General features: G+C 43.5%; 2 protein-coding genes across 12 annotated transcripts in view; one reads left to right on the top strand and one right to left on the bottom strand.

Moving 5' to 3' along the window:
• RAPH1 (Ras association (RalGDS/AF-6) and pleckstrin homology domains 1) overlaps nucleotides 1-13,156 on the top strand; it is a 76,334-nt gene extending 63,178 nt beyond the window's left edge. For all 4 annotated transcript variants that reach the window (XM_060281913.2, XM_060281918.2, XM_060281920.2 and 1 more), the window contains 7 exons: nucleotides 3,614-3,679; nucleotides 3,967-4,110; nucleotides 5,298-5,408; nucleotides 5,859-5,957; nucleotides 6,823-6,943; nucleotides 7,356-7,501; nucleotides 8,724-13,156. In XM_060281913.2, coding sequence (XP_060137896.1) covers nucleotides 3,614-3,679; nucleotides 3,967-4,110; nucleotides 5,298-5,408; nucleotides 5,859-5,957; nucleotides 6,823-6,943; nucleotides 7,356-7,501; nucleotides 8,724-10,727 — 2,691 coding nt within the window. In that variant the 3' untranslated portion in view covers nucleotides 10,728-13,156. The remainder of the gene's footprint in view (nucleotides 1-3,613; nucleotides 3,680-3,966; nucleotides 4,111-5,297; nucleotides 5,409-5,858; nucleotides 5,958-6,822; nucleotides 6,944-7,355; nucleotides 7,502-8,723) is intronic.
• Nucleotides 13,157-18,148: 4,992 nt separating this feature from the next.
• The window catches only part of ABI2 (abl interactor 2), a 52,388-nt gene continuing 42,680 nt past the window's right edge, over nucleotides 18,149-27,856 (bottom strand). For 4 of the 8 annotated variants that reach the window (XM_088671273.1, XM_060281951.2, XM_035137709.3 and 1 more), the window contains 3 exons: nucleotides 27,612-27,698; nucleotides 26,432-26,605; nucleotides 18,149-24,427 (listed from right to left, as the gene is read on the bottom strand). In XM_088671273.1, the coding sequence (XP_088527399.1) occupies nucleotides 24,252-24,427; nucleotides 26,432-26,605; nucleotides 27,612-27,698 (437 nt within the window). In that variant the 3' untranslated portion in view covers nucleotides 18,149-24,251. The remainder of the gene's footprint in view (nucleotides 24,428-26,431; nucleotides 26,606-27,611; nucleotides 27,699-27,856) is intronic. The other 4 variants (XM_035137680.3, XM_088671112.1, XM_060281940.2 and 1 more) reach the window with 1 other exon arrangement.

Consider the following 27,856-nt stretch of genomic DNA (forward strand, 5'->3'; position numbering starts at 1 on the left):
ATGAAAGGGGGGGGGCGTCTACTTCACTAAGTAGTCCACAAATGACCATATTCTGGGGAGGTGCCCTTCCTGTGTTTCTTCTATTGGTATATAGTCAATAAATTCCCACAATATTCCAACAAAGGTATCTTGTTTACCTTGAGTCTTTATTTTTTTCTTCTTAAGTTTTTGTTCAATAGTGTTACTTGCTAGACCTTTTGATACCAAAATCCCAATGTAGCAACATAGAAGTTCTTCCAGTGTCTGGCTCTAATAACCCTATGTTTAGCAGAGCCAGTTGTGTAGAGGGCGGCAGTGATTGTTTTGTGATTAATCAATTTTCTCTTAATACTAGTTCTTGTAAACTTTGCCCCTACCACACCCCCCTACCACATGTGCATATATGATCCAATAAGATGGCATCCTCTCCAACAAAGTGGGGCATTCCGGGATCACTCAAGGATATTTTATGAGGTGTTTTTAATCTTTAAATACAACCCTCTGATGTTGGCACATATACCCTAAGACCAGAGTCCAGTATGCTTCATCTGTTTGGATAACCAAATCACGTTCCCAGATTTGTCTAGCCCCCCTGAACTTTTCAGTATTTAATAGTGATCTGTAAATATTTGAAACACGACCCTTTGAGCTTGAGGTATAATCAGTTAACAATCTTTCAAATCTGGAGCTGCAAAAGGGTAAAAAGTTTTTTGGATACTATACATGAAGAAACAAAAATATGCTTAGGAGCCCTATAGAAAAGAAACCCGAGGCATACCTATTGGGACTATTGGGGAAAGATATCCTACAAAAAAAGAAAGTAATTTTTTTAATACGCTACAGCAGCTGCCAGAACAGTACTAGCCAGTAAATGGAAAAGTGAAATAATTCCCTCCAAAGAGGATTGGATATGTAAAATGAGTTATTACCGTATTTTTCGCTCCATAAGACACACTTTTTTCCTCCTAAAAAGCAAGAGGAAATGTCTGTGCGTCTTATGGAATGAATTCATGGTCCCCGGAGCCGGATTGCCCAGGGGCGAAAAGCAGATAGTGCTTTTTTTTTTTTTTTAGGAAGAGCTAAAGGCTAACAAGAGGGAAAGAGGGAGTTGAAAGGAACCCGCTCAGCAGCCGATTGCAAGAGATTGGGGAGGGAGATAAGGGAGGCTAGCTCCCTTCCAGGCCCTGCCCCCTTGTCCAGGCCTCCATTGTTGAATGTTCTGCAGATGGAGGCTGCAGCGACATGTGACTGGCTGATTAAATTATCTGTCTGGCAACTGTGAACTGGCTCCCTTTCCTTTCCTAAAGAAAATGCAGAACTGTGAGTTGAACCCCATAAAAACAGGGTTTTTTTCCCTTTGCAAGGTAAGCTCAGCAACTTTGAGCTGATCCTCAAAAATGGAGCTTTCCCCCTTTGCAAAAAAGCTGCAGGACTGTGAGCTGATCCCCACCAAAACGGGGCTTTTCCCATTTGCAAAAGAAGCTGCACAACTTTGAGCTGATGCTCAAAAAAATGGAGCTTTCCCCCTTTGCAAAAAAGCTGCACAACTGAGCTGATCCACCCAAAAATGGGGCTTTTCCCGTTTGCAAAACAAGCTGTACAACTTTGAGCTGATGCTAAAAAAAGCTTTCCCCCTTTGCACAAAAGCTGTACAACTGTGAGCTCATCCCCCCAAAACAGGGGTTTCCCATTTGCAAAAGAAGCTGCACAACTTTGAGCTGATCCCAAAAAAAACCAGGGCTTTCCCACTCTCCTCCTCTAAAAAAATTTGGTGCGTCTTTTGGTCAGGTGCGTCTTATGGAGCGGAAAATATGGTATATACAATTGGCAAAATTAACAGCAGCTATAAGGTAACAGTCAAACCAAACGCTAAGATCAGAATGGAAATGCTTTGAAGAATATATAGAAAAACACTGTGCACAAAAGAATATGTTGATACGCATAGATTAAGATTGTAGAGTTTAAAAGAAGAATGAAGTTTGGAAGGAGACATGAAAGATAATTTAGATAAGGAATGCAATGTTAATATTTAATATAATATATAATAGAAATCAGGACGTGGTGGAGGAGAGTAAAGGGTGGGTGGTGGGTGTTATCTATGTAATATTATATATTGGTTTATTTATATTTCTTTTTTGTTTCCTATTTCTTTGTTTTCTTTGGTATTATTTAAAATAAAAATTAAAAAACTCTTTAAAAAACAATCTTTCAAATCTGGACAAGTTTATTATTGCACATTGTCTAACATTTGGTTTCACCAAGAAGTTTCAAATCTGCCCCCAAGTAAGCCATGAAAATGGTGTGACTTTTGCAGCACCTTTCTTGTAAAAGACACGGACCATTTATAAATTCTTGGAGCACCAGAGTCTATGTATGTTGAAAAAGATAGGGTGATACACCACTGGAATCATTGGGTGGGATCTCTGGGACTAAAACAACAGTTCTCTTTGACGGAACTTTAAGCATTACTTTTGTAGATCTCTTATTTAACCACTCCAAGGATTGAAATTTATGTTTGTAAAATGAGTGAACAAAAAGCAGAGCCCTGGCAGTCTCCCCAGACTCCAATTTTACCCATTGTCTGTCCTCAGCCACAATGGGAACCATGTGACTTTTATGTTTAGTCTTACAATAGAGAGAGCTATTGGACATTCCCCAGCCCTCTTCACTTGCTGGCTTGTTTATGAGAGCCTTCAAAATTTGGGGTATTCTTGATCCAAATGCAAACTGGTTTCCTTTTTTTGCCATTTCTTTATCTGTTGTAAGGAGCATTTGAAATAAACAAGAGTTGTTTAAGGAAGGGCATTTTTTCTCAAATGCTACCAAGTTTTCCCATCCTTTTTCATGGTTTGCCATAAAAGTAACTTTGCTTACATTTATAGATACTTGAATGCAAGTGGTGAAAATTATGGTAACGTGTAGGGATTAACAGTATATCAGATAAATCTCCTTGAAGCTTACATGGGGTGGAATGTTAAAAAACATGACTTCAGATTTAGTAAAGTTGATTTGAAGCCCAGCCACCTTTTTTTAAAAAAAACAACTGACTCCTTTCTGAGTTTGAGATGTGTTTCAAAAGGTCTGGACATCATCTGCATCCCCACACAAAAAGAATTTGTTCCTTCATGATGTTGATTCCATGGACCGGTTCTGCTTCAGCCTTCTTCCTAGTGTTTCTGTGGCAAGATAAACAGGATAAACAAGAGACATCTCTTGTTTTTGAATCCAAATTGCTCATCTTGATAGTCATAAATATTCCATAGATTCCGCCCGCCCCAATATTCCAACAACTTTGATGCCCAATCCCATCCTAATTACTTCAATCAAAGGCTTCATAGATACCTTGCACAAAGATTCCAAGGGAGTAAAAGTTTGGTTTTATAGAAATGTATATTTAGCTGAGTCCCGATTGGGTCAGGTATTTGGCAAGCTCATGTAGATTCAGTTATCTGGATCAAATCCAGAAGAGAGTGTAAGTACTTAAAACAAAAGCAAAAAAACTTCTCTGGTTTATAGGGTTTTTTTTTGTCGAAACCTGGATAAGTTATTCTCAGAAACGACACCCTTATCAGCATGATGGTTACATTTCTGAATTCTAAGTGCTTCAGCTGAAGTCTCAATCCCTCTTTTACAGAATTATCTTCTAGGGAAAAGAGAAACCTCTGAAATGGCAGACAGGAACAAGGAAGTACTACTGGAGGTGAGACTTTCCACATTATTGATGTGGTGGCTGTTTTGCTACTGCCACTATTCATTTATTGCTATGCAAGAATGGTGAAGGAATCCTAAGTCCCGCCTACAGAGCTCATAATCTAAATCCATTGGTCAGGCCGGTAAAGAGGGCCAGGATAGAGCTGAAATAACTGGACTAATTTACTGTAAAGGACAAAAAGTCTGAAGATTCAAGGTTAGCTAATGTGTGTTGGAAGAAATATCCCTGTGACTGCAGAATATTCTCTTCAAATCTATGTTAACTTTCTATTCCAGGAGTGTTTTTGCGGAAGCTCGGTAACGGTGCCAGAAATTGAGGGTGTATTGTGGCTGAAGGATGATGGCAAAAAATCTTGGAAGAAGCGTTACTTTCTTCTGCGTGCTTCTGGAATCTACTATGTTCCCAAAGGAAAGGCGAAGGTGAATCTTCTGTTTCTAAAACTGTTTTAAGACTTGTGCCACTCTCATCTTGTCAGAACCCCGACATCCCAGTTCGTCACTCCCATCGGCTCAAGTTTGCAGCCTGCTAGATAAAATGATCCCCCTTCTCTTCCTCTCCCACACTGTTCTGAGGGTTCTACCCCACTCTCCCAAGCCGCTTTCATGGGGAGGAAAGGGGGAAAGCCCCATTGCACATGCGGACGCCCTTGCATAGGGGGCTTCCACTGATGGAGTCGGTTAGATGAGTCTTACCCATAATTCCCAACTCTTCCTCTTCCCAAAGAAGGAATAAGTACCTAGCACTGATAACTGAATCTATTTCAATCTCTGTCGGAAGATACTTGGTTAACCAAGCCCCATCTTTTACCGATCCCCATGGTGGACTCAGTTTTTGAATGAAAACGCTCCCAAAAATGATGAAAATATCTATTTCATCTTAATCACACAAAAAATTATGTGCCCTTTCTGGTAATATTTTAACACTCATGCTTTTCTTAATTTCCTGTTTGGTTCCATTAGCATATCACAGTTGATTTTTTTTTTATGTGCTTAAAATTGTCAATAGTGACTTAGTGTACAGTGGGACCTCGGTTTATGAACACATCGGTTTACGAATTTTCAGTTTATGAACGCCGCAGACCCATCTGGAACAGACTTCTGGAACCAATTACACCCATGCTTCGGGTTAAGTACGCTTCAGGTTGAGTACTCCGCGGACCCGTCTGGAACGGATTAATCCACTTTCCATTACTTTCAATGGGAAAGTTTGCTTCAGTTTATGAACGCTTCAGTTTAAGTACTCCGTGGACTGTCTGGAACAGATTAATCCACTTTCCATTACTTTCAATGGGAAAGTTCGCTTCAGTTTATGAACACTTCAGTTTATGAACAGACTTCCGGAACCAATTGTGTTCATAAACCGAGGTACCACTGTACGTCACAAAGGCATTGTTTTTTACTTTGGAAACACTGGCATTTTAATCTAATTTGAAATACTAATGTTTTTATTCCTGTCTTGGGTTAATTTATTTTATTCTAGTTGCCCACTAAGATTAGTTCCTTGTGTTTACATTAACCTGAAAGTTACACAGGAGGTAACTTTGAAAGCGTTACGGTGAAATGATTTGAGGGTTTCTACGTTCATGACCATATGTGTTTCTTTATAGGTCTCTCGGGATCTTGTATGCTTTCTTCAGCTGGACCATGTAAATGTTTACTACGGCCAAGACTATCGAAATAAGTATAAAGCCCCTACAGACTATTGTTTAGTACTTAAAGTAAGTGTTGAATAGTAGCTTGTCAATATGAGAAATGAAAAGGTGAAGGGGAAAAGGCCACAGAGTACTTGTTGGCATGCTTCTTGTATTTTGTGTGCTGCGTGTTGCCCATTTCTCCATGAAACGCAAAAAAAGGCATATTTTGTATCAGCCAGTGTTGATTTGACACACTCTCCATCAGTTTGAATATACAGATCCTGTTTTCATTTGCCCATGAGAGAAGGCAACAAGTTCTTAATCATATTTTGCAGCAGTTTCTGTCAACAGCTTCAGTAAAGAAATATGAACCCTAGCATTCAAAGGATGTATTCCTCACTTTTTGCTATCGCAACTACAAAATCTTTGAATGTGACTGTTCGGCTTCCCTAGGAGTATTCTTATTGCTGGTGCCGTAAGGTTTTTATTTTAAAATTCAGTTCACCCTGATTGTGCCAAATGTTTATCTTGCAGCACCCTCAGATTCAGAAGAAATCGCAGTATATTAAATATTTGTGTTGCGATGATATCAGAACCCTACATCAGTGGGTAAATGGCCTCCGTATCGCAAAGGTATGTTCTACTTCTCTCCTCCTCTCCCAGGAGCTGTCATACCATAAGAGTTGGAAAGTATAAACACAGAATGGTGTTGCTAATGTCCAAACATAGACACTTTTTAAGGGCAGGGGTTATAAAAATCAGATTTAAATATATTCTTTAAAATTGTTACTAGCATATAACAAAGTATATGATTATATAAAAATGGATTGTTGTAACAATTTAAAGTTCTCCATTTCTTATTTACTCTGCATATGCATTTCCAGGCTGGTATAAGACATTAAATCAAAAGTATGTCCAAATTAATAGGTGATGCCCAGCTTTAGTCCCCCTTAGATTTGAAATCACTGTACTTAAGCGGGTCTACTCTTGAGTATGACCTAGTTGGGTATCACTCAGTCTGCATTCTGTGACCATTTACTTTCACGTTGAAGCGTTTCCAGCCTCTTTAACATTGTTATGCCTCCTTTGACAAGTAACCCTCTTCCTAAGATTCCATGCCATATGGAACTTAGTGCTTGGGGTGGCACCTGTGCCTTCTTGATTTTTCAATATACTCTCGTATGCAAAGCTTTGTAGTCGTCTGGAGAATTGTAACTCGGTGTGCTAGAAGAGTTATTGGCTAGAACTACCAATTTCAACCCATGGCACTTTCCAGATAGTTGTTATTCCATCAGGCGAGCAGCTGTTTTTAGCTTTCTGTGCAGATTGGTAATAAGAAACCAAGACTCCAGCAGGCACCCAACAAAATGTCAGCTAATCTTATAGTGTAGGTTTTGTCAGGAGCAAGCCCACAAGTCAGAAATGAAAGGGATGGGGCTGATAAGCTTGGGACTTGAATCATGCAGAGTGGTCACATTCCCTGTTCTGTTTTGTTCAGTATGGGAAACAATTGTACGTAAACTATCAAGAAGCCCTGAAAAGGACAGAATCGGCATATGACTGGACATCCCTTTCCAGTTCTAGTATCAAGTCTGGATCCAGTTCATCTAGTTTGCCAGGTAAGCCTCAGTACCATTCCATTTCTATAAAATGTTTTCAGACGTTTCGATTCACTGTAAAACCACCCCTTGGATGACATGAAAATGAGACCGACCATTTAATTCAGAAACATACACCTTTTAAAATGTAAAGACCGTGAACTAAAGAATAATTACATTGAGACAGTGTTTGTGGGACTTGTTGCCAGAGCATCAAGATGAAACAGGCTTTTCGTTCGGTCCTATGCACTGTTTTCAGTTGTTAAATGAACAGAGAAAGTGTTCGATTCCATTGAGTATCTTCCAGCTCACACATGGAGTCGAAGATTATACATGTAAGAGTGATTCACACAAATAAACTTCAGTTTCTGTGGGGTTTTTTGTGGGTTTTGCACATCAATGCCCAATGTGTGTTCTGCTCTTCTTTCCACAGAATCTCAATCCAATCATTCTAACCAATCAGATAGCGGAGTTTCAGATACCCAAACAGGACATGTCCGTTCTCAAAGTATTGTTAGCTCCATCTTCTCAGAGGCCTGGAAACGGGGTACCCAACTGGAAGAGTCCAGCAAAATTAGTGTGAGTATAATACAACAGACAATACTATATTACCGTGATAGGATTTGAATTTTGCCATTGCGTAACATTGGCCTTGCTTGCAAGCCATGATTCCTACGTAAGGAAGCAGCCAGAATTCTCCCATTAAATGTGAAACAGCCAAGCTTCATACATTCTGGGAGTATACCATTATGGTAACAGTTGCTTCATATCGCAGCTTGGTCCCCTATGTTTTATGCTATGTTTTGTTTTGTTTTCCTGTTGCCTCGCAGTCTCATGTGGCAAATGCAAAACCCGGAACAGCTCAGAGCTCCACTGCAGTGATGACTTAAGCAGGGGTAGAGTTAAGGTCAGGGGCCTTGTTTGACCTATTAACCTGAGTGAATGATGCAACCAAAATCATGCAGACTAACTTTTTTCCAAGAGATATCTAATATTTAAACACACTGATTAGTCCACAAGTGCCTGAGCCTTTAGTGCCCTAATGTGACAATGTCATGCACCCCCCACCCACCCCAATTAATTAATAATCTGTCATGGTTCTGGTTTAGCATAGATTGCTGGGAAATTCTTCCCAGAACGAAGAATCTTAAAAGAGTTCTATAGCTTGCTGAATTTCAGATAAGTACTCTTTTGCAATGGTATGCATAGCTCTAAATTGCAGGAAACCATCGTTTCACAACGCTTCCCTTTAATAATTACATAATATGGAGAAATGGTCATAAAATATAGGATTGTTCATTTGGTGGTCCATTACCTATTAACAGATGTCACAAAGGAAATCGCCTGAATAACTTGACCAGAACTCTTGGTGCCTTCTGTTTGACCTCTTCCTTCCCCACCCCAGTGCAATAATCCCTGCATGCCTTGACTTTCCTTCCTATACTGTGATATAGTTAGACGTGATGGTTTTCACTCTGTGTATTGATTATCAGTGCTTGGTCACTTGCATTCCCCTCCCATCAAATTTGGCCATATTATATTTCCACCTTAGGCAGTTGTGAGGGATTCTGCTCTAAAAAAACAATGGGAGATTTTGTCTTCCCTAGTGCAATTGCGAACTTTGTGCAGGTGCCTCTGCACGTAGTACCAACCCAACCTTCTCACTCAGTTATATGACACTTTATTCAACCTTTTGTAATTCGTAGTAGTTAAGTTTTTAGCAGGCACTTTCACAATCGTTTCTCTTTTCATGTATGTTTGAATTTTATTTTGTTTTTGGTTTTTTGGTTTTCCCTTTTAGGCTAGAATGGACTCAATAAGTCGACCCTTTACTTCAGTCCCACCAGCTTTGTCTCCGCAGGCCAAAGCGGCCCCCCTATATTCAGCTTCACAGCCATCGCCTCCCCTTCCGCCCCCTCCCCCTCCTCCGCCACCCCCTCCGCCCCCGCCACCCCCTCCTCCGCCACCCCTCCCCAGCCAGTCCATGTCATCAGGAGGTGGCTCAGCCACCGTGTTTGTGAAGTACAGCACGATAGCAAGGCTGCAGAATGCCTCTCAGCATGGAGGCCTTCTCTTCAAGCCCCCCCATATGATGCAGCAACCCCCACCAATCCTGCCACCGGCAAAACCCCAGATCCCAGTGCCCCCTAATGGTGTGGTCCCTCCACCACCGCCCCCGCCACCTCCCCCTACCCCCGGCTCAGCTATGGCACAGCTCATGAAGCCTGTGCCCTCCATCTCGTCAGTGCCACAGTTCACGCCGCCACCCCCTCCTCCCCCTCCTCTCAAAATCCACCAGATTCATCAGAATATTCCTCCAGCGCCGGCTGCAGCCCCTGCCACGCCTCCTCCTCCTCCGCCTATGCCTGCACCGCCGCCTCCCCAAGCCCCTCCTAAACCTGCCATGACTCTGCCTACACAGAGCAGCTCAAAAGCCGCCTCGCCTGTTGCGGCGCAACCCACACCGCCTGCCCCGGCCCTGGTTCCTTCAGCAATGAAGAAGCAGCCGGGTTTCGCGACTCCGCAAGTCCCCCTCTCTCCTGTCCCGCTAGGCCCTCTCCCCCCACCCACTTTGCCCAAGCAGCAGAGCTACTCCAGCAAACTTCCCCCCTCGCCGCAGTCCCCCGTGCCGTCGGTGGTAAAGCAAATAGCCAGCCACTTCCCTCCGCCTCCCATGCCGGCTTCAGAGTCTCAGCCTTTAAAGCCTACCCCACTGAACATGCCGCCGCAGTCTCCTCCGGCAGTCAAAGCCAAGCCAAAATGGCAGCCCACCGCCGTCCCGTCTCCCGAATTTCCTCCGCCGCCACCTGAAAGTACCCTAGCCTTTCCTCCTCCGCCCTCCCCTGCTCCAGCAGTGGTGTCTCCTACACCAGACATGGCAGGGGGTTCCCCGGTGAAGAAGTCTACTAAGACGTCCAGCCCGGGAGGAAAGAAGCCGCCACCGACTCCCCAGCGGAACTCCAGCATAAAATCCAACAGCTCAGCAGAGTACCACGAATCAAAGAGACCGTCCGTGGATAGCCTGGTCAGCAAATTTGCACCTCCACCAGAGCCTTTGGGATCTCCTGTGAAGGAGACTCCGCTTCCCCCTGCAGCTCCGCCAAAGCCAGGAAAGCTCAATCTGCCTATCGTACTTCAGCAAGCGGGAATTTCCGCAAAGGCACCTGCCACAGGAGCGCCTGGGAAGGGTACTGTGGAAGAGTTTCCTTCCCCTCCATCGGATTCAGACTTCCCCCCTCCACCGCCTGAAATTGATCTCCCCCTGCCACCCATAGAGATTCCCGCCGTGTTTTCAGGCAACATCTCTCCCAAAGTGGCCGTCGTCAACCCTCAGCCCCAGCCCCCGTGGTCCAAGCAGTCGGGGAAGAAAGCTCCTCCTCCCACCCGCCCCAAGCGCAACGACAGCACCCGGCTCACGCAGGCGGAAATGGCGGAAGCGCAGGCTGCCATGGCTCTGCAGGTGGCCGCGGCTCCGCAAGTGGCTGCGGCTCCGCAAGTGCCCACCTCACCTAAGTCTGGCCTTAGCGTTCAGCCCGGGTTCCTGGCCGACCTGAACAGGACTCTGCAGCGCAAGTCCATCACGCGGCACGGCTCCCTCTCCTCCGCCCGGATATCCAGGGCAGAGCCGACGGCCACCATGGATGACATGGCTTTGCCCCCGCCTCCGCCGGAACTTCTCACAGAGAAACAGAAGAGCAGCAATTTTGGAGGCAGCCACATATCTGGCTATGCAACGTTACGGAGGGGTCCACCACCGGCGCCTCCCAAGAGGGATCAAAACACCAAACTCTCTCGAGACTGGTGATAGTAAGTGGCTGCCAGTGAACTCTACAAATGACATGTCTGATACACTTGCGAAGCTCCTTGTCTTAATAGCTGTGTGTGTGTTTATATATATATATATATATATATATATATATATATATATACACACACGCACACACATGCTAACAGAAGCTATGGGCGCCGATTTCGGTTCACAATCAGTCCAAAAGATTTCTGTTTGCAGTTGGTTTATTGGGGCAAGGGGCGGGCTAACTCTTTTGAGATCCTTCTTACGGATTGGACCAAAATCTTTGAAACACTTCTTTTTCCTGCAGTTCAGGAAAACGTCTGTTGTCTGTCACGTGAGACATGTTGGTGCATGTATTATAAATGTAGGTATATAATATATTGTGAAGTATTTTGTTGCAATGATAGAGGCTAACCAGAATGTTTTTGTACATCTGTATTTATTTGTTTCAGTCAACCGATACGTATATTACCGGAAATTGGATGGCGCATCTTAAAAGAAAAGTCCTTTTACAAATGAAGATAATAGGAGGCACTTTAATCAGAAAAAAAACTTTTTTTCCCAGTTGGTGACGGGTATAGGGTACTGACAGATTCTATCGGCGTTCGTACATTGTCAGTTGATTGAAAACTCCGAAACAATCTACCAAAACATTCTGGTTGTAATACTACTGAGATTAAATCCATACATAGGAAAGGGGATGTGTTGTATTGTGGGCCTGGAGTTAAATATATTTGGACTTCAAAATACAGACATTCCCTTCTGGAACTGTTAAGGGGAAAGGAAAGGATTTATTTAATCAAAACGCTTAAGAAGACACTGCCCTTTATTACACCTTTGTGCACTTAGGTGTAAGCCCCATGGAACACGGCGGAGACGTATTTGTGACTAAATAGATGTAGAATCCGGCTCCAAGGCTGCAGTCCTGTTCACACTTACCAGGGAGTAACTTGCAATGAATCAAGTGGGATTTTCTCTGAAGGGATCATGCTTTTAATTAGAATAAATACACACTCTTCTAATTCATGTTACTCATTTTTATTTAGAGATCTGTTTGGCATTTAAGCAGAAATGGTGCCATCTGCAAGCTCAGTTCAGAATCATTCTGGGTGTGCCAGCTGTCGTGTGACCACCAATTCGGCTAAGTTCGCGAGCTCTTTGCTCCGGTGCTACTCAGCAGGTTGCCAAGATGCCATCTTGCGTACGACCCAAGCGCACCTGCATCTCTTTCTTAAAGATTAACGCTCAACGCGAGCCCTCTCCCAACGTTCAAAACGTGTATCTGTGGAGAGGAGTTGGCTGCACCTCAGATGCTGGATGGCACGAGGTTCTTGGCTACGGGCAGGACTGCTGCGAGCGTGTTCAGCCAAGTGCACTTGCAAACCCGGGAGTGTGGAGAAAATGGGGTTTCTCACCCAACTGGACACACACACACCCCGATACACATTCTGCATGGCTGAAGAGGGACACATGCAAATATGACCCCCATTTCCACAACAGCTTGGCGGGCAAGCATTGCTTAAGTGGTTGAAATGCTTCTTCACACGCAGGTGGGCGGGGGGGGGGCAGAATGGCTTGTTAATGCACAAAGCAAAAGGGTGATCATGGTGCAATTGCCTTTCACCTTATTTGGTGATGGCATGAGAGCCAAGTCTTGGCTCCTGTCACCTGCGATGCTCTAGCCGAGTCGACCTCTTCATCCTAGGAACCTGCGCTGTCCTAAGGTCAAGTTGTGCATTTTGGAATTTAATCAGAACTTTTACCAGGCGAGGAAGTTCTGAAGCAGCGGCCCAGCTCATGCGTTATGTTTACACCAGTCTCAATTATGGCTTAACAGGAAGGACCAGTGTGCTGGAGAGACCGTGCTTCGCTCTTCCTTTTGCTAGCACGCCCAGCGAGGAACCAGACCAGACGCTGGTTTGCTGTTGTGCGCAAGCCAGCTTTATGGTTAGGAGAGAAGCAAAAAATGTGATGGTAGGATCCTTCTTGGCTAACCAGCTAGATTTTTGTTGGGAGAGGAACACACCATGAATATTGCTTCACGTGCAACAGCAAGCGGCCTCTGGCTTGTCTCGTTGGTAGCATGCTGAACAAAGGCGAGTTAGTGCTGTGCACTTTTGAGCCAGTGTACCAGCAGCGCATTGCTCGTTCCACTTAAACCATTCAAGTGATGTGCAGGCCCAGGCAGCAAGTATTGAATCTGCTGTGCGATGCAACACAGAGATTGTAAAACTTTCTCATTATTGGCTATTACTAAATTGCATATGAGTGCAGTGTGTGTGTGTAAGGGGAAGGACAGTGATAATTTGCTCTGAACTTGTGTTTAAAGGGCTTGCCACCTTTCAAACCTCAAAAATTAGCCCATCGTAAGCCTTTCTTAGGAATCAGAAGTTAGTTGCTTCTGGGGCTGAGGTGGTGTTTGCCTTTTTATTATTATTATTATCATTTAAAAAATGACTGCCATCTGCCTGAGCTCTGTTTGTAGAAAGATATCTAAAGTAGGGTAATTTGGAAGGCTTAACATTTCGCCCTAGAAAAAGCTGGAGAAAGTTAAGAGTCATTTTTGCTTTTGGCCTAGAAGGATCTTGAATGCAGAAAGGAATGGTGCTATGTCATCTGATGCTGAATCTGCTTGTTTTCCCTTCCCCAAATGTGTCCTGGACACATTTTTCCTATTTTAGAATAGTTTACTTGAGCAATAATATACCATTGTGTGCATTTTAAAAGCACTGCTGTCGGATGGCAGTTTTTTTGGTAACTTTCAAAGTGTTCAGAGTTTCATTTCTTCTATTTTTGTGCTTATAAAGTGTCCTTAACCATTTACATTGCAGCATTTTAGCTTGTCTAGTATATCTGGCTTGTCTTACAACAAACGGTGGTTATGTTTTTTACTTATAATACATTTGGTGCTCAACTTTATTCTTTCTGTTGCTGCTTGGACCACTTGCTGGCCTAAAAGGGGGGGGGACCACCTCATTTGGGTGGTGTGAGGAATATGCCGGATTTGTTCCATTGTCTAGTAGCAACCTCACAGCCAGGTGTGTAGGCTCGCTAAGAAAAGAGTGTGGTATTGCTTTGGGCAGCCAAGTCAGTTAATTCACTCACTTCCCCTGCCCCCTTTTGTTAATTTAGAACCAATGCCTTTGAAGTACTGTTATTTCTCTCCCCAGCTTTAACGAAACGACGTCTTAAATGCAAACACTGACCAAGATCCACATTGACATTTTCAGAATGTCGTGAATTTTTGTGTCCTTTTAAATTAAAGAATGTGCCCAGACAAGTAAGCAACAGCAGGGGTAAGAAGGTACCATTTTAGCTACCCATTGGTGTCTTTGGAGAAACGGTAATGTGGAACATATTTTCCAGATGTGTTTATGGGCATCCATCTGTCTCTGGAGACGATGTAGGAGTGCATTTTTGGGGGTGAACTGTTGGAAGGTTACAGCAACTGTGGCGAGACATGTTTTGTTGCAGCCGGGGCAGATGAAGGGGGCTGGTTGTGCTCCTGCAGGCACACTGTGGCATTTCTTCTCCCAGCAGTCATTCCTCCTCGGGTCACTGCTATGGATGCAGCATACGGATGTTATACCTTAATGGTATCTGCATCTTACAGGCATTTAATGCTGCAGTTCTACACACTTACCTCACATTAAGTCCCACGGAATGCAGCAGGGCTCTCTCCATGGACCTTTTTTCAAAATAACGCTCATTTTGAGGTTAACTAAGCCTGCTAATTGTGTGATGCTTCCCCATTTTCCCAGCATCTCTATCTGTTAACCGTGCTCCAGGATTTTAAATTGCCTACAGTGGATGTGAGGGATAAGTTACTGAAACAGAACAGGGCAACACAGCTTAGGCCTCACATGATCTCTTCAGTTTGTGAACAGAAAAGGGCAAGTTGCATCTTTGCCCTGGATGGTGTCCTAATCTTAGCAGTGGTAACTGTTGTTTCTTCTTGAATGTCTGTCTCAATTTATAAAGCTATCCTAAGATAGGGTGGGGAACCTGTGGCCCTCCAGATGTTAGGACTACAAGCTGCCTTATCCCAGACTATTGGCCATCTGTCATGGATGCTTGAGCTGAGATTCCTGCATTGCAGGGCGTTGGGCTAGATAACCCTTGGGGGGGGGGTTCCCCTTCCAACTACAATTCTATGAAAGGCCACAGGTTCCCCACTTACGGAGTCTTAAATTGAGTTTGCAGGTCTACTACAATGCTCTATGTCTGGGCTGCAATTTTCTTTACAAATCTCCTTGGATGTTGTGTGTGGCATGTGGACATTCTTGAAAACAACGCAGGAATATTCAGTGAGCACAACATGGGCAGACATGTAGATGGAACTCAAAAATACTTTTCTGAGCAACATCAGCTGAATTCATGCCTATTTAAAATTCAGTGATGCAAATGTTGGTTTTGTTTTGCATTTCATTTTCTTGTCTGCATTGTTGATTAGCAAATTTGAGAAGAGGTTAGCCACAACTGCTTTTGACGACAACCGGTTGGCCTTAAACGCCTTTAGTGTTTAAAGGTATCGATCCCGTTTCGTGTTTAAAAACCACTTACAAGTTAAAGAGTGCCGAGGATAGATCGGTTCAAAATGCATTTGGACATTTTAAACATCATAACCCTAACTTTATAATCCCAAGTGTAAAAAGTACATGCTGCTTCTTCTTACACAAAGTGAGGTACTTCTGTAGACCCTTTGGCCTGGACAAGAAAAGCATCCCATTATTTATTTTTTAACAGTTAACCTACTTGAAAAGGTATTGCTTAATCTCGAAAGCTGAAAAGGTTTGTAGGGCCAAGAGAATTGGCAACTGTGCTTGTTTCTCTTTGCTAAATAGTTGAGTGCAGGAAAACCAACATTAAGCTCACATCTGCCCCAAGGCTGCATGGTGAGGGGTGGAGGTTAGAGAAGGGAGATGTCCTTGTTCCCACACTGGCAACCTAGCAATTTTGTAATTTTTCTTCTGCTGATTACATGCTTCATGTGTAGTTTGGCTTTTAGATGTACTGGAGCCGATTTAGGCTTGAGTGTACCATTATGCCCACTCCCCCCCCAAACCCCCCCCAATGACCATAAAGTGAATATTTAAAGCACTGCGATCAGTGGCAATCTTGTTCAATGTGTGTACTGTACACATCTGTATGCTGCTTTCCTTTTCCCCATTCCCACCACTAAAGCAAATTCAAAATTCAGCTATACATTGCAAACCTGTATCTTTAGTACCTATGGGGGGGTGTAGAATTTATGAGCCCAACACCATCAATTGCGAACGGCCTTCTAGTAGATCACCTCCTTGCCCAGCTGTGGCAAGAGAGCTGCTCTACATGATGACTTTAAATATGTGCAAACTGCAATACTGAACCAGCAAGAAGCTGGTACCAGTTGCTGTGATGATATGGCTTGGCAGGGCATCTTTGCAGGCATGCCCTCAGCAAACAATATTTGGGGTTTTCTTTCTACCAAAGAGATAACAGGATAAGTCTGTGGTAGTTTTCTCAAAACGCCTATCTACGTCTAGCAGGTTCTGCTGCCTATTTGCATCTTTATTACAGGGGCCAATACAAAAACATTGGGAAACTTTTAACTCTCTGGACCAGAATGTGCTTTGCTTTTTAGAGTGCGGGGTGGGGGTGAGAGAGATATTTTAAAGATATGTGCTTCAGCATCTTAGATTTCTCACAAAGTATGCATTTGAAAATGGGATTGGGTCATTTGTCTGCTTTTTTCCTGCTTTACCTACTGTGCGATTGTAAATTGTGGGAAATTGAGCCTTTTTTGCAGGCATTGGTAAACAGTCAATAGTGCTAAGGACTGGTAAGCAGTCCTAACTGATTATGCACCTGTTAAACACCAACATTGCAGCCATTATGTTGTCTCTGCAGATTTGTGCTAAGTGCTTAAATACATTCATATGTTTACTGCTTTACATAAAGAATTGCACATTTTATCTTTAGAGTGGGACTTGCCTCCCCGTCTCCTTTCCCTTTAAGAAAGCAAATCTCATTGAAAGTGGTAATTTACAGTCGAGAAGAGCTTTGTTCTATATAAATATTCTATAAATATGTATAAATATACTTTTTTTAAGCATGGGAGAAAGATAATAATAATGCATTCATGACAAAGTACTCGGAAATCATTACAATGGAATATGCACAAGTCAATAAAGATATAGTTAAATTTGTCCGGTGTTCTCATTTGACATTTTCTGTTTCAAGTTTTATTTAAAAGTAAACTACCTGCAAAAGAAACCTCTAGCTGCAGTCTTGAATCCTTGGTCTTTAGTGCAAAGAAATCCTAGTGGTTCCTTTGTGTTTGAGTGAAAAAAGTGACCTCGCATCTAGGTAATAAAATATACTTCTTGCTCCACCTTGTGCTTAAAAACATGCATGGTCAAGTGTTTAGTATGATGTGAGACTACTTGCCCATTTAGCCCAGTATTGTCTGGCAGGAGCCTCAAGGCTTTTCCCAGCACTTTCTTAAATTGAATGCAAGACTGCCTGCACACAAAACTGGCATTTGCAAGGATATAGATTACCCTTGGAGTATATCAATACTTTTTCTGCAACTGTGTCTTGTATTCCTTCATAAGTCTCCACCGAAACAGAACATTTACCTTATGAAGAAGATATTACAAGATTACTTATGTTACTATACACACCCACTTTTGCTTTTAATTAGGTCACCGTGTACAAAAATATCATTAGCAGGAATTGGAAGTTTAATAGTGTCTCTCAAAACAAGAAGATATCCTGCTTCACATCAGACCAGAGGAAGAAAATACTCAGTACTACCCCGCGTGCATGTACCCCTCTTACCAACAATCCCACACTTGTGAAATTTGGGTATGTCTAAAGCACAATTTCAGTATGTGTAGACAAGAGTTTGAGGCAAAAGCAGTGCCTAGAAATCCCTGCATTCAAGGGCTTGCTGCTTCAGTCCATCACCATGGCTTGTGCAGGTGGATGAAGGAAAACATCACATCACAAGACCACAAACCTCCATGCGGAGCATAGAGTGACCTAGCTCCCTAAGGAGGTGTCCAAACATAGTGAAGCATTAAAAATACGCACCCACTTAGCTTTTATGAAAATACTCAGATTGGGAGATATGCAGCATCTGTTAGTTAAAGGATTTCAATGCAAGTTTTATACACACTTTCAGGGACCGTAACTTTACAGTATCCTAGATCTGACCTTCCAAGCTCCCTCTGAAGTTATTAGAGCCACTCAAAATTAGGAGTGTCCTTAACACTATTTTTGTGTCCATTGCAGTTTATGATATCCTACATCTTGGTATTATCTTTAACTATTACAAAGAGATACACAGTTATTCCCGGAACCAACAGGTTTACTCTCGGTCCACACAGCTGTTCAATTAATGCCATTACCTGGCAAGGAGGGGACAACCTCAAGACGCTTGGAGGGAATTCGAGTGTGCTTTCTTTTTTTATTTAGGACTTGTAACGAGGGTTTAGTACACAGCAACAGTTAATTCCAAATACAGTTTAAAAACTCTTAAAAATTTATGCTCCCTCACTCATTGGAAGGTGGTTTAATGGCACACACAGTAAAACATATTCAACAGGGCTTTCTTTAGAATCCTGCACAATTCTCACCATCTATGAGGTCACCACAAGAGCTCAGGGGAAAAAACACTTGCCACTAGTAGCAGAAGTTGCTCAATTTAACCAAATTTGAGTTTGTTTCCTTGTGATAGGTTTCAGAAACCTATCCATACATAAGCAATGATAGTTACGTGAGAAAAATAAGCACCTGATCTTCACGATATATGGATCCATGAGCATTCAGCAAGATCCCAATGGAAACCAGCCTGTGCTTTTTACCTGGTCTCTTAGAATTTGGTACACACGATAGATAGCATCATCAATAAGAAAAGAATCATTGAACTGCATACAATTTCATTCTCCGGTCCAGCACAACTCTGGTCTCAAAATTTTATGCCCATCTCGAGGCATGCTGGTTTGCTGCCTTTAGAAACGGCACTAGGAAAAAAGACAGGCATATACCACTCTTCTCAAGAAAGCACGTTAACTACAAACGAAGGTATGGTCAAATGCTGCATACACATAATAGCAGCTGCAGAAGACGGTAAATCTAATACTCAGGTAAAAATGACAGTCCCTCCAAATTTCATTTGCCTAGGAAAATCTGGCCTTTGAAATAAAAATACCAAGGCGGCCTAGATTTAGGCAACATCAGTTAGCTTCATTTTGCATTTAAATACCGCAACACTCCTCATTTGGAAAAAGGGAGTGTCTTAATACTGCAGGTTTAAGAGTCATGGGTGCTATCCAACTAAGCTTTACTCACAGTAGGCCCACTGAAATTGGTCACATTTCTTTAATTTCAACGGATCCATTTATGAGTAAAACCTACAAGTTGGCTACCTCCCCATTCTCTCTCATTTGCAAGGAGTCATTTCTCGTGAACAAGGACTATCCCCATCTTCATTTAGGACATGAGCTGTGCACCGTTTTTTAACATCTATGCCTGCCTCTTATGTCTCCCAAACACAAAGTTAACACCGAGAGGTTAATCAGTATCACTGAGAAATCACACACACACACACCCCCGGTTATCAAGTCTTAAAGTCATCATTCCCCTCATTAAGCTTATGACACTTTCAAATACTGCTCTATGTTCAAAGGCTGCCTCAGAAACGACAAATTGGAAGACACCCTATTTCCATTCATACATCATGCTCCATTCAATTTTAGCACCAAACCTAGCCATGCCCTTGGTTGGTTTTCCCTGGCAGAATTTGCTCGGGGAAATTTAAAATTAGCCCCCCTTTCCTACAGGGGGAAGTGTTTACTGCTTTGTGTTTGGCTCAAAGCCGAGATCAATTGGATAACACTGAGAAAAATTGAACATTTAAGGCTTTCGCCCAGCAGAGATTGGGAAACACTGGAAGTCAGCCCTACGTACTGAAGATGCCACTTCAAAAATTGAATGACGGCAAAAACTCAACAGCTCCAAAGGTTCATTCCACCCTGAAACCTTGTGGAAAGGGACCCATTTACTCAAGGTCCTCAGTGATGCTCCAATGATGGGGACATTAGGCAATGTCCCATTAACGGACAGGCCTGGGTTTTCCCAATATTTGCATGCAAGATTACAGAAGACAGTCTGAAACAAAGGGACTTTTTAATATCATCATGACATGATCCAAAATGGGGGGAAGGGGGGCAGAGATAGAAGAGGAGGCCACCCCCATGTTTGAGTGACGGCACCGAACCTGAGCTTTAGCAGTGCGTAGCAACTGCAAACTGAGAGCCAATGCTATTAAATTCTCTTCTCTCCCCCCCCCCACCTTCTAAACATTGCTAATAAAGTCCAAGGTAGCAAGATGAAATTCACTTGCAGGTCTTCAGAGCACCTTCTGTGCCACGCAGAGCCATGGAGTATGGTCTTTGTCCCTCTTCCCCTTTACACAGCATGTGCACAAGGCTTCAGGAGCAAAACTAGGGGGACAGTGGTAGTTTACACAATGCAGAGCAGAGGCAGCCCTTGGAAATAACAACCAACCGGAAGCAAACACTCCAGCGATACATCATTCCTATTCTAGATTGGCAACTCTTCTGGCTTGGAAGGATTTGTTGTGGAAACCGAGATTCTGTCTTTAAGCAGGAAGCCAATGCGAGTGGCAGGAAAAACACACACATCTTCGTTCCAATACTTGCATGGGTGGGAGAAGGAAGGCCAAGGGAATGAAAGCCATTTTATGAAGGGATAAATGATAAGGAGCTTGATACATAGAACTCTTCCACTGTTTGCCCTTAAGAGGCTGAAAGTAAATGATCAAATCATCATAACTTTTAATACCTCAATTTGATTTTTGAAAGCAGGACTCTATGGGGGAGAAAATGATTTTATTTCCAATTTCCCAGGCCTATCCCCCCCACCCTCTTTTTCCCGTCCCCCACCCACCCCCTTTTATTTTCTTTAAAAAAAAGTAAACATTAAATTAAAAAGGGGAAACGTTTAGAGGAAATTACAACCGATAGATGGAGTACCACCCTCACGGACTTGAAATAGCATGCAGTCTATACAACATTACATACATACAAAGTCTGATTACTCTGGGCCGTGTACATATCATCCCTAAACATTCTACAGAATTCAAAACTGTACAAAATAAAAAAAGCGTAAAATCCAAAGAATTTCTTTACAACGTTAGTACTGCAGAATAGAAAGCATAAAACCAGCAAGAGGCGAGCAATCTGGAAAGACCGTCTGCAGCAGCTTCATGGAAAGTGATCTTGGCCCGGGAGGTTTGTGGGGGAACGGCCACAAAATCAAGTATTCTAGGGCAACACTTGGCATTGCCCCCCCACAGGAGCCGGGAACAATCATCAGAGTCCGTCTCCACACAACCAAGGAAATGCAACCATAAAAAAACAAAACAAAACAAAACCAGTGCAGAGAAGCTCCTTAGAAACCAATTCTATAGTGAAAGCACTTTTAAAAGGGGGGACCCACTACAGATACAATCTCAGAAGCTTCTCCAAACAACTTGTGCGCGTGAGGAATCTGTCCGGATTGGACCTACACTCCAGGCCACCTTCCTTTGCTCTTAGAAATAAACCCAAGCTCCAGTAGCTGCAACCTCAAAAACGACAGATTACGATATTTCGGCATCGGAACTGCAGGTCTACTGTTTGGTCAGCTGTATAATCTAAGGTGAACGATATTGTGGCATTTTCCAGAAGGGCTGAGAAGACAGCAACTCTCTTAAGATGTGACAAATCCGGCACTAAGGCAACCTTTTTGGGGGGGAGGGGTTTTTTGGAGCAATGGGGTGAGGTTTAATTTGGGGGGGGGAGTATTCTCGAGAAGTCAAGGGCCCAGTACCAGACTTAAAGTGCATCAACAATGGGGGAAATTAAGATGGGTTCCCAATCCCATTCCCGCAGGAGCAGTTGGAGAGGAAGGAAACTCTAATTAAAGCATCCTCGTTATCCTGCCTCGTTTCCTTCGGATTTTTCACGGCTACAAAAGCTCTTTGCAACATAGCAGCTACCTTGCAGGTACACAATGTGCTTTGCGCAGAAGGGGAAAAAAACATTTCTTTCCCCATTTTTCTTTCCGGCACCTAGTTCTCTTGCAGGCATTCGTGGCGGTCAGATTTCTGCATCAAAGTCCAGAACAATATCCAAGACTTGCCTCCTCCTGTATAGAATCAGATGAGAGCGCCAAGGGTTTCTCATGTCGGGCTGAGCAAGGGCCTTGAGGAGCTGCCACGGGGAGCACATTTGCAGACGTCTGCATCTCCTGCATCTTCGTGTGGCGAGCTGTGGTCTAAGGCCCGTGCGCATCCCAATACACATAGAATATTACACACGCCGATACCTACATATGTGCATGGTTGCATCGCGGCCATAATATAAGACAACCTCGTCTTGGTTGTCATGGTAGACAGAGCATGCACAAATGTAGATATGTAGGAGTCTTATCATGCGCGTTCTGTGCAGGGAGTAAAGACTGATCATGTCAGAAATTTGCCCTGATGCTCCAGTGCCTATAGGAATACAGCATGAAGTTTGTTCCACCTAACCCCATAAAGCCTTGACTCCGTCAAACAAGCCAGTCCTGAAAGCCATCCCACTTCAGTGAGGCTAGAGCTGCCCGAAACATTGATTTTGCAATCTTTGCAGGCACTCCCTACATAAGCAAGCTGTGCAATACATAAAATCTATGCTAGATCCTTGGTACCGCTTGAATTCTGCTCCTGGCTGGAGCAAAGCATGATGAAAAAGATTTCCGAGCTCCCCAGTTGCAGAGGGTAAGCCAAGGCAGCCTGTGCAGATAGAGGAACTAGATGCCTGCAAAACCACATTCTCATGTAATTTTGGGTAGTTGGTGTTAAGAAAGGCAGGCTAGCATAACATGTGCATTTTGCATACCCATGGTTCATTTGGGTTGCTGTTATGGGGGTCAGGATTGGGGCTGTGGCATATGAGGAGGGGGGAGACAAATTTTCTTCCACCCCACGGTTCCAACAAAATTTACAGGGATACCTTTCAAGGCTGCTCTCTGTATGGGAGGGAACCTGCCATGGCGGCGGCACCAATTTCCTTCTGCAACTAACGACTGCTTGGAAAAGGCTATTTTTGATGGAACCGTGATGTAGGGGGGAAACGGTTAGCCCCCTACTATCTCCCATGCCTGATCCTGAATAGGACAGCTGCAATTTAACCAAAAGCCAAGATATTTCAAGACTGGAAAAAAGGTAGCCCAAGCTCTCTTCCGTTTCTAATTTGCCTTCAAAGGAAACCAAAACAGAAGGAAGCCCCCTGGATTCCTAGCAAGATCAGCTAACAGGCCTGGGCCACATTTGTCTGCCTGACTCCACAAGCCTTTCATGATATGCAATGAAGTCAATTTGTACCATCCGATTGGTATGCATGATGGTATTTGAGCCAAACAGCTCAAACTTTCAGCTGAAACTTGTGAATGAATTCAAACTTCCCCCACCTCTAGAGATACTGAATTCTTCTCTATTCTAATTCCCCAAACTATAAAACATGAGGTAATTTCAGAAGATTGCAGCCAGCCTTCGGGAGAAGAACCAGTGCTGAAGCCTGATATGTGAAACCACGAGATGCAGCTTATACGTACTCTGAAAGCAGAATCTGGACAATATGTCACTTATCAAGAGAGCAGGGTGCAAGCTATTCCCTGTATATTTCTCCAAAAAGGGAGGCAGCCCAAATTTTAATTTCAAGCTTCATCTTCCTTCCAACTTTTTAACAACCATTTCACCAAATGAGAGAGGCCTCGCTCGCAGCTTTCAAGGATCTATATAACAGGACCAAGCAGGAAGCAACAACTTCCTGTGTTATCAAAGCAAGAGGAATGTGATTCGAAACCAGCTCCGTGTGCACCTGGATCAGGCTACATACGCTGAACAGCTACAGAAGTGTTTTGGGTCAGAGATGCAAGGAACCAACCTGAGATCCAGTTGGTGTGTGAACCCCAAAATTTTTGCCAGTACAATAGCACTCTTCCAATAGTAAGAGAGTGAAGAATGGGGTCTTGGGGAAAGGCAAAGAGGGAGGGGGGTGGATGGCCTATCGAAGCCAACCCTTCAGCACTGGCATCTGGGATGTCCCAATACCAGGGCTTACATTATTCCTGAGAAAAATCCCATGTCTTGATTGAATGGGTCACAATTTGAGCAACGGATCGGTTAATTGGCAAGTTCGTTACATCTCCTATATCTACACCCGAATCGGTCAGCTTATTAAAATACGTCGTTCAGCTCAGCCCAGCCGCTGCTGGCAAATGGAAGAGCCATTTCTCCAAAACAACTCAAATCACTATTTTATAAAATGGTTGGGGGGTGGGGGTTTGAAGCAAAAAAAAAAATAAGAGTGGTTTTGTTTACAATGATCCTTCCTTCCTTCAGTTCATTTGACAGGGTCCCCCAGCCGCTGGAGAAGATCTGGGGAGCCCAACAACCTCATGGCAAGCAAGGAGCAAATCTGCCTCTTGTTGTGGCCGTCTTCACTCCGAGTAATGCATGATGGATTCCACGTAGTTCCCTGGGAAGAGTCCCGTTACTCCATTCATCACCCCCTCATACCAACCATCGTCGTTTTTCTTAATGACGTAGATGATGGCGCCTTCCTGAAAGGAGAGTTCATCTTCCTTGTCTTTACTGTAGTCGTAGATCGCCACAACTAGGAGCAAACAAAAAAGGGAGAGAATAGCAAGATCCCAAGAAAGCAGTTGCCTGAACTGAAGGCAATGTCAAAATCGTATTATAACTTTCATTTGGGTAATCCCTCATTTCCCAAACAGCAGAAATTTCTCTTTAGCAGTAGTTGATTTGAATGTTGTTTTTCCTCCCTATTTGCGCAAGACGTCAGTTCCTCGCCCAAAAGGTCAAAACATGACTTTACATATTTCAGAATATTTTGTGCTCAAATGCTGCAGTTCTAAAAATAAAAATGGGAGGAATTTTGGCCCACTCCACTCCTCTCATTCCAATATACAAAAGAGTGCACCAAGTAATTGCTACTACTGAAAAAGAGGAAGCCTATTTAGGGTTTCGAAAATGACCAATGTATAAAACTATTTTGGAAGAAGTCAACACAACATGATACTCCCCCACTAATTTCATATAATAAAAAGGGGATCTTGGTGAAAACAGTCTGCAAATGGTAAATTGATGGGTTACGGCATCCTTAAAAAATGCTGCTTGCTTTCCTAAAAGTAGCAAAAGGCAGGTCTATCGAGGAATTCTAACTGCTCGTTTCCTTTCTCAAACTTGTGCAGTGATGAAGTGGAGATAAATTCAGTTTCTGGATATGAGCAAAAAAACAAACAGGCCAGGCAAGGGTTGCAAGAGAGAAAGCGAAAACAATTCAATTCAAAGGGACTCTCCAACCGATGCAACCTTCTATCAGTCATGATTCCCTTATCTACCTATTGTTGTTGTTTTTCTAGTATATCAGATGCAGAACTGCCAATATCTTTTGGTAGTTCTGCATAGTTCTGTTTTACTATGGCCCACAAATTCAGGTGCCTGAAAACCTTATGGAATTACTTTTTAATCAGCTAAGATTCCCAAATCAGGCAATCACTGGCTGCATTCTTTCTCACGCACAAAAACCTCTTTCGTTTCTTTCCTTTCCAAGGGGGAAAAAAGGAATCTGAATTAATGTTGGCTTACAGATGTAATAAGAAATATGAATTAACTTACTATTCAATATGCTTTTTCACGCTGTGATCTGTCACGTGACAGAGCAAAGGATACTAGAGGACAGTCACTCAACAGACATGGGAAACCTCCAGCCTGAGAGTCAAATTAAACCTGCCAGGGGTCCTAATTTGGCCTGTGAGGCCATTTTTCCAACAGCCATGCCCTGAAGTCAGGGGTTGAGCAGGCAAAGCTGCAAGGAAATAATGGATCTAGAGGGCAAACCAGATTGTTGCAGTCAGTGCTGAATGCAAGCCAGCTGGGATCAGCCCACTGCAGAGTTCCCCACCAGAACACCTATGTGGAGTCGATCCCTCTGGCTTACCAGACCTGCTTGAAGGCGGGATTGGTTGCATCTGTGAGCTCCAATCAGACAAGTAAAGCTGATCCCAGCAGGCATGCATTTGGCACTGAGGAGCAAGTGGAGTTCCCATTGGGTGAGTTCAGGATCCAGCCCACCAGCCAGATCCTACTTCCCAGCCCTGTGGCGCAAGCTTACAAGAATGACCCTTGTTAATGGGGAGGATACGGAAAAGAGGTTTTTCTTACCAAACCACGAGATTTGAAAGAGCTGGCTTGCTTATTAAATAATAAAAAAGAGTAAACACAGATCCAAGCCGTTCCCTGCTTATATTGGAATCCTGGGGAAACTACCAGGATCCAGCACCAGCCGAGAGAGCAGCAGTTGCTTCACAGGGACTGGCTAACATTGGTTTTGTCTTTGCTTCACGGGGACTGGCTAACATTGGTTTTGTCTTCCCTCATGATGAAGGAAGTGGATCGGACTCTGAGACACACCATCAACTGGTAAAATATTAATTTCACATTGTGCCATGTGGGCACATTTTGGATGCAACATCTGAAGGATCTCAAGGATAAGGCACCACCAAAAAGGTGCAGGTAGCTGAACTCATGTCAAATGGCTCAAAAAGACTTTTGCCTCGGTAGTTAACTCTATGGTTAGAACCTCCAGCAAATGTACCTTTCTCCAAGTAGGTCCTTGGTGCCCATGGTGGATCCTCTTCGGCGTATGGGTCACTGTATTCTACCACAGCGGCTTCTTCCTCCTCGTAATCTTCTGGAGGAGGTGGTGGTGGTGGGGATTCATCAAAGACTGGCTCATCTACTGGCGGTGGGGGTGGAGGTGTGTCTGAAACTAGAGGAGCAAAAACCCACACTGCACTTCCTAGAGTTTAAAGGCTATACAGCATGTCCAATACATTAAGAGCTTTACAAGTCTTATTCCCCCCCCCACACACACACTGCCTCTGTCCAGTGACTGCTTCGATGGGTTGTCCTCCTTTTACAGAAAAGATCCAAGGCTGAGAGGCAGTGCTTATAATCAATTATCAAGGTTCAAAGTTCACCTTCCATTGAGTCTGACACTCAAACACTGGACATTGGGGAAATGAGCAGGTAGCTCATCTATGGCCCTCCAGATGTCATTGGGCCATTGCTCCCATCATCTCTGACAACTAAGCAGTGCTGGAGGACCAGCCCTTTTTTAGAGAGAGAGAGATTCATGTTCCACATTCCCTGCTGCTAGCTCTTCCAAATCCAGTCTCAGAGGCAGTATGCCTCTGAACATCATTTGCTAGAAAAGAAAAGTGCTATAGCTCTCGGTCTTCTAGTGGTTTTTCATAGGCATCTGGCTGGCCTCAAAATGTTGGACTTGGTGGGTCTTTGGTTGAATTCAGTAGGGCTGTCCTTATGTTCTCAATCCCAAATGGTTATACTGAATGGCAGTTCCTGGTTAAGTCTCTTTCTTTGGCTTTGGGGCAAACTGCATGCCCTTCAGATTGTAAAGCAGAGAAACTTTGAAGCTCTGAGTTTAATCACTGCTGCAGTGGGGGCCAGAAGGTATTGACCCAATCTCACATAAAAAACAGTGTTCCTCCTCTGCCTGGCAGAAGACCACAGCAGCACACTTTGCAAAATGCACTGTCTTGGCTGCTGGCTGGTAGCGGCACAAAATTTATGAAACAGTCTATGAACAACCAATCTAAATGGGGAACGTCTGCTAGACTAGAAGCAAGTGGGCATCACAAGGTTGTCTGCGATCGAGAGACATTGTTATCATCCAAACCTAATGCTTGCAGGTGAGCTTAAGCTTGCTAAAATATCTCTACCTGAATCAAAGGACAATAAAAATGCATACTTACTATTCTCCTGAACTCTGGCCACAAATCCCATGAGTGGTAACTGAGGAGTTACCTGTAGGATAGAGGGAGGCGGCGGCGCAAGAGACACTGCAAGAAAGGGAATGACAGCAATAAAAAAGCAGGCCTCCGGTTAGAAAAGTTGAACCCAAAACATGAGAGATTACATGGGCACTGTGGTTTCCTACTAAATGCAAGAAAAAGGGAGGAAAAATTGTAACAGGTCTTGAACCTGGCTGCCAAGGACA

This window comes from Zootoca vivipara, chromosome 1 (assembly GCF_965207765.1).
Source record: "Zootoca vivipara chromosome 1, rZooViv2.hap1.1, whole genome shotgun sequence".
NCBI lineage: Eukaryota > Metazoa > Chordata > Lepidosauria > Squamata > Lacertidae > Zootoca > Zootoca vivipara.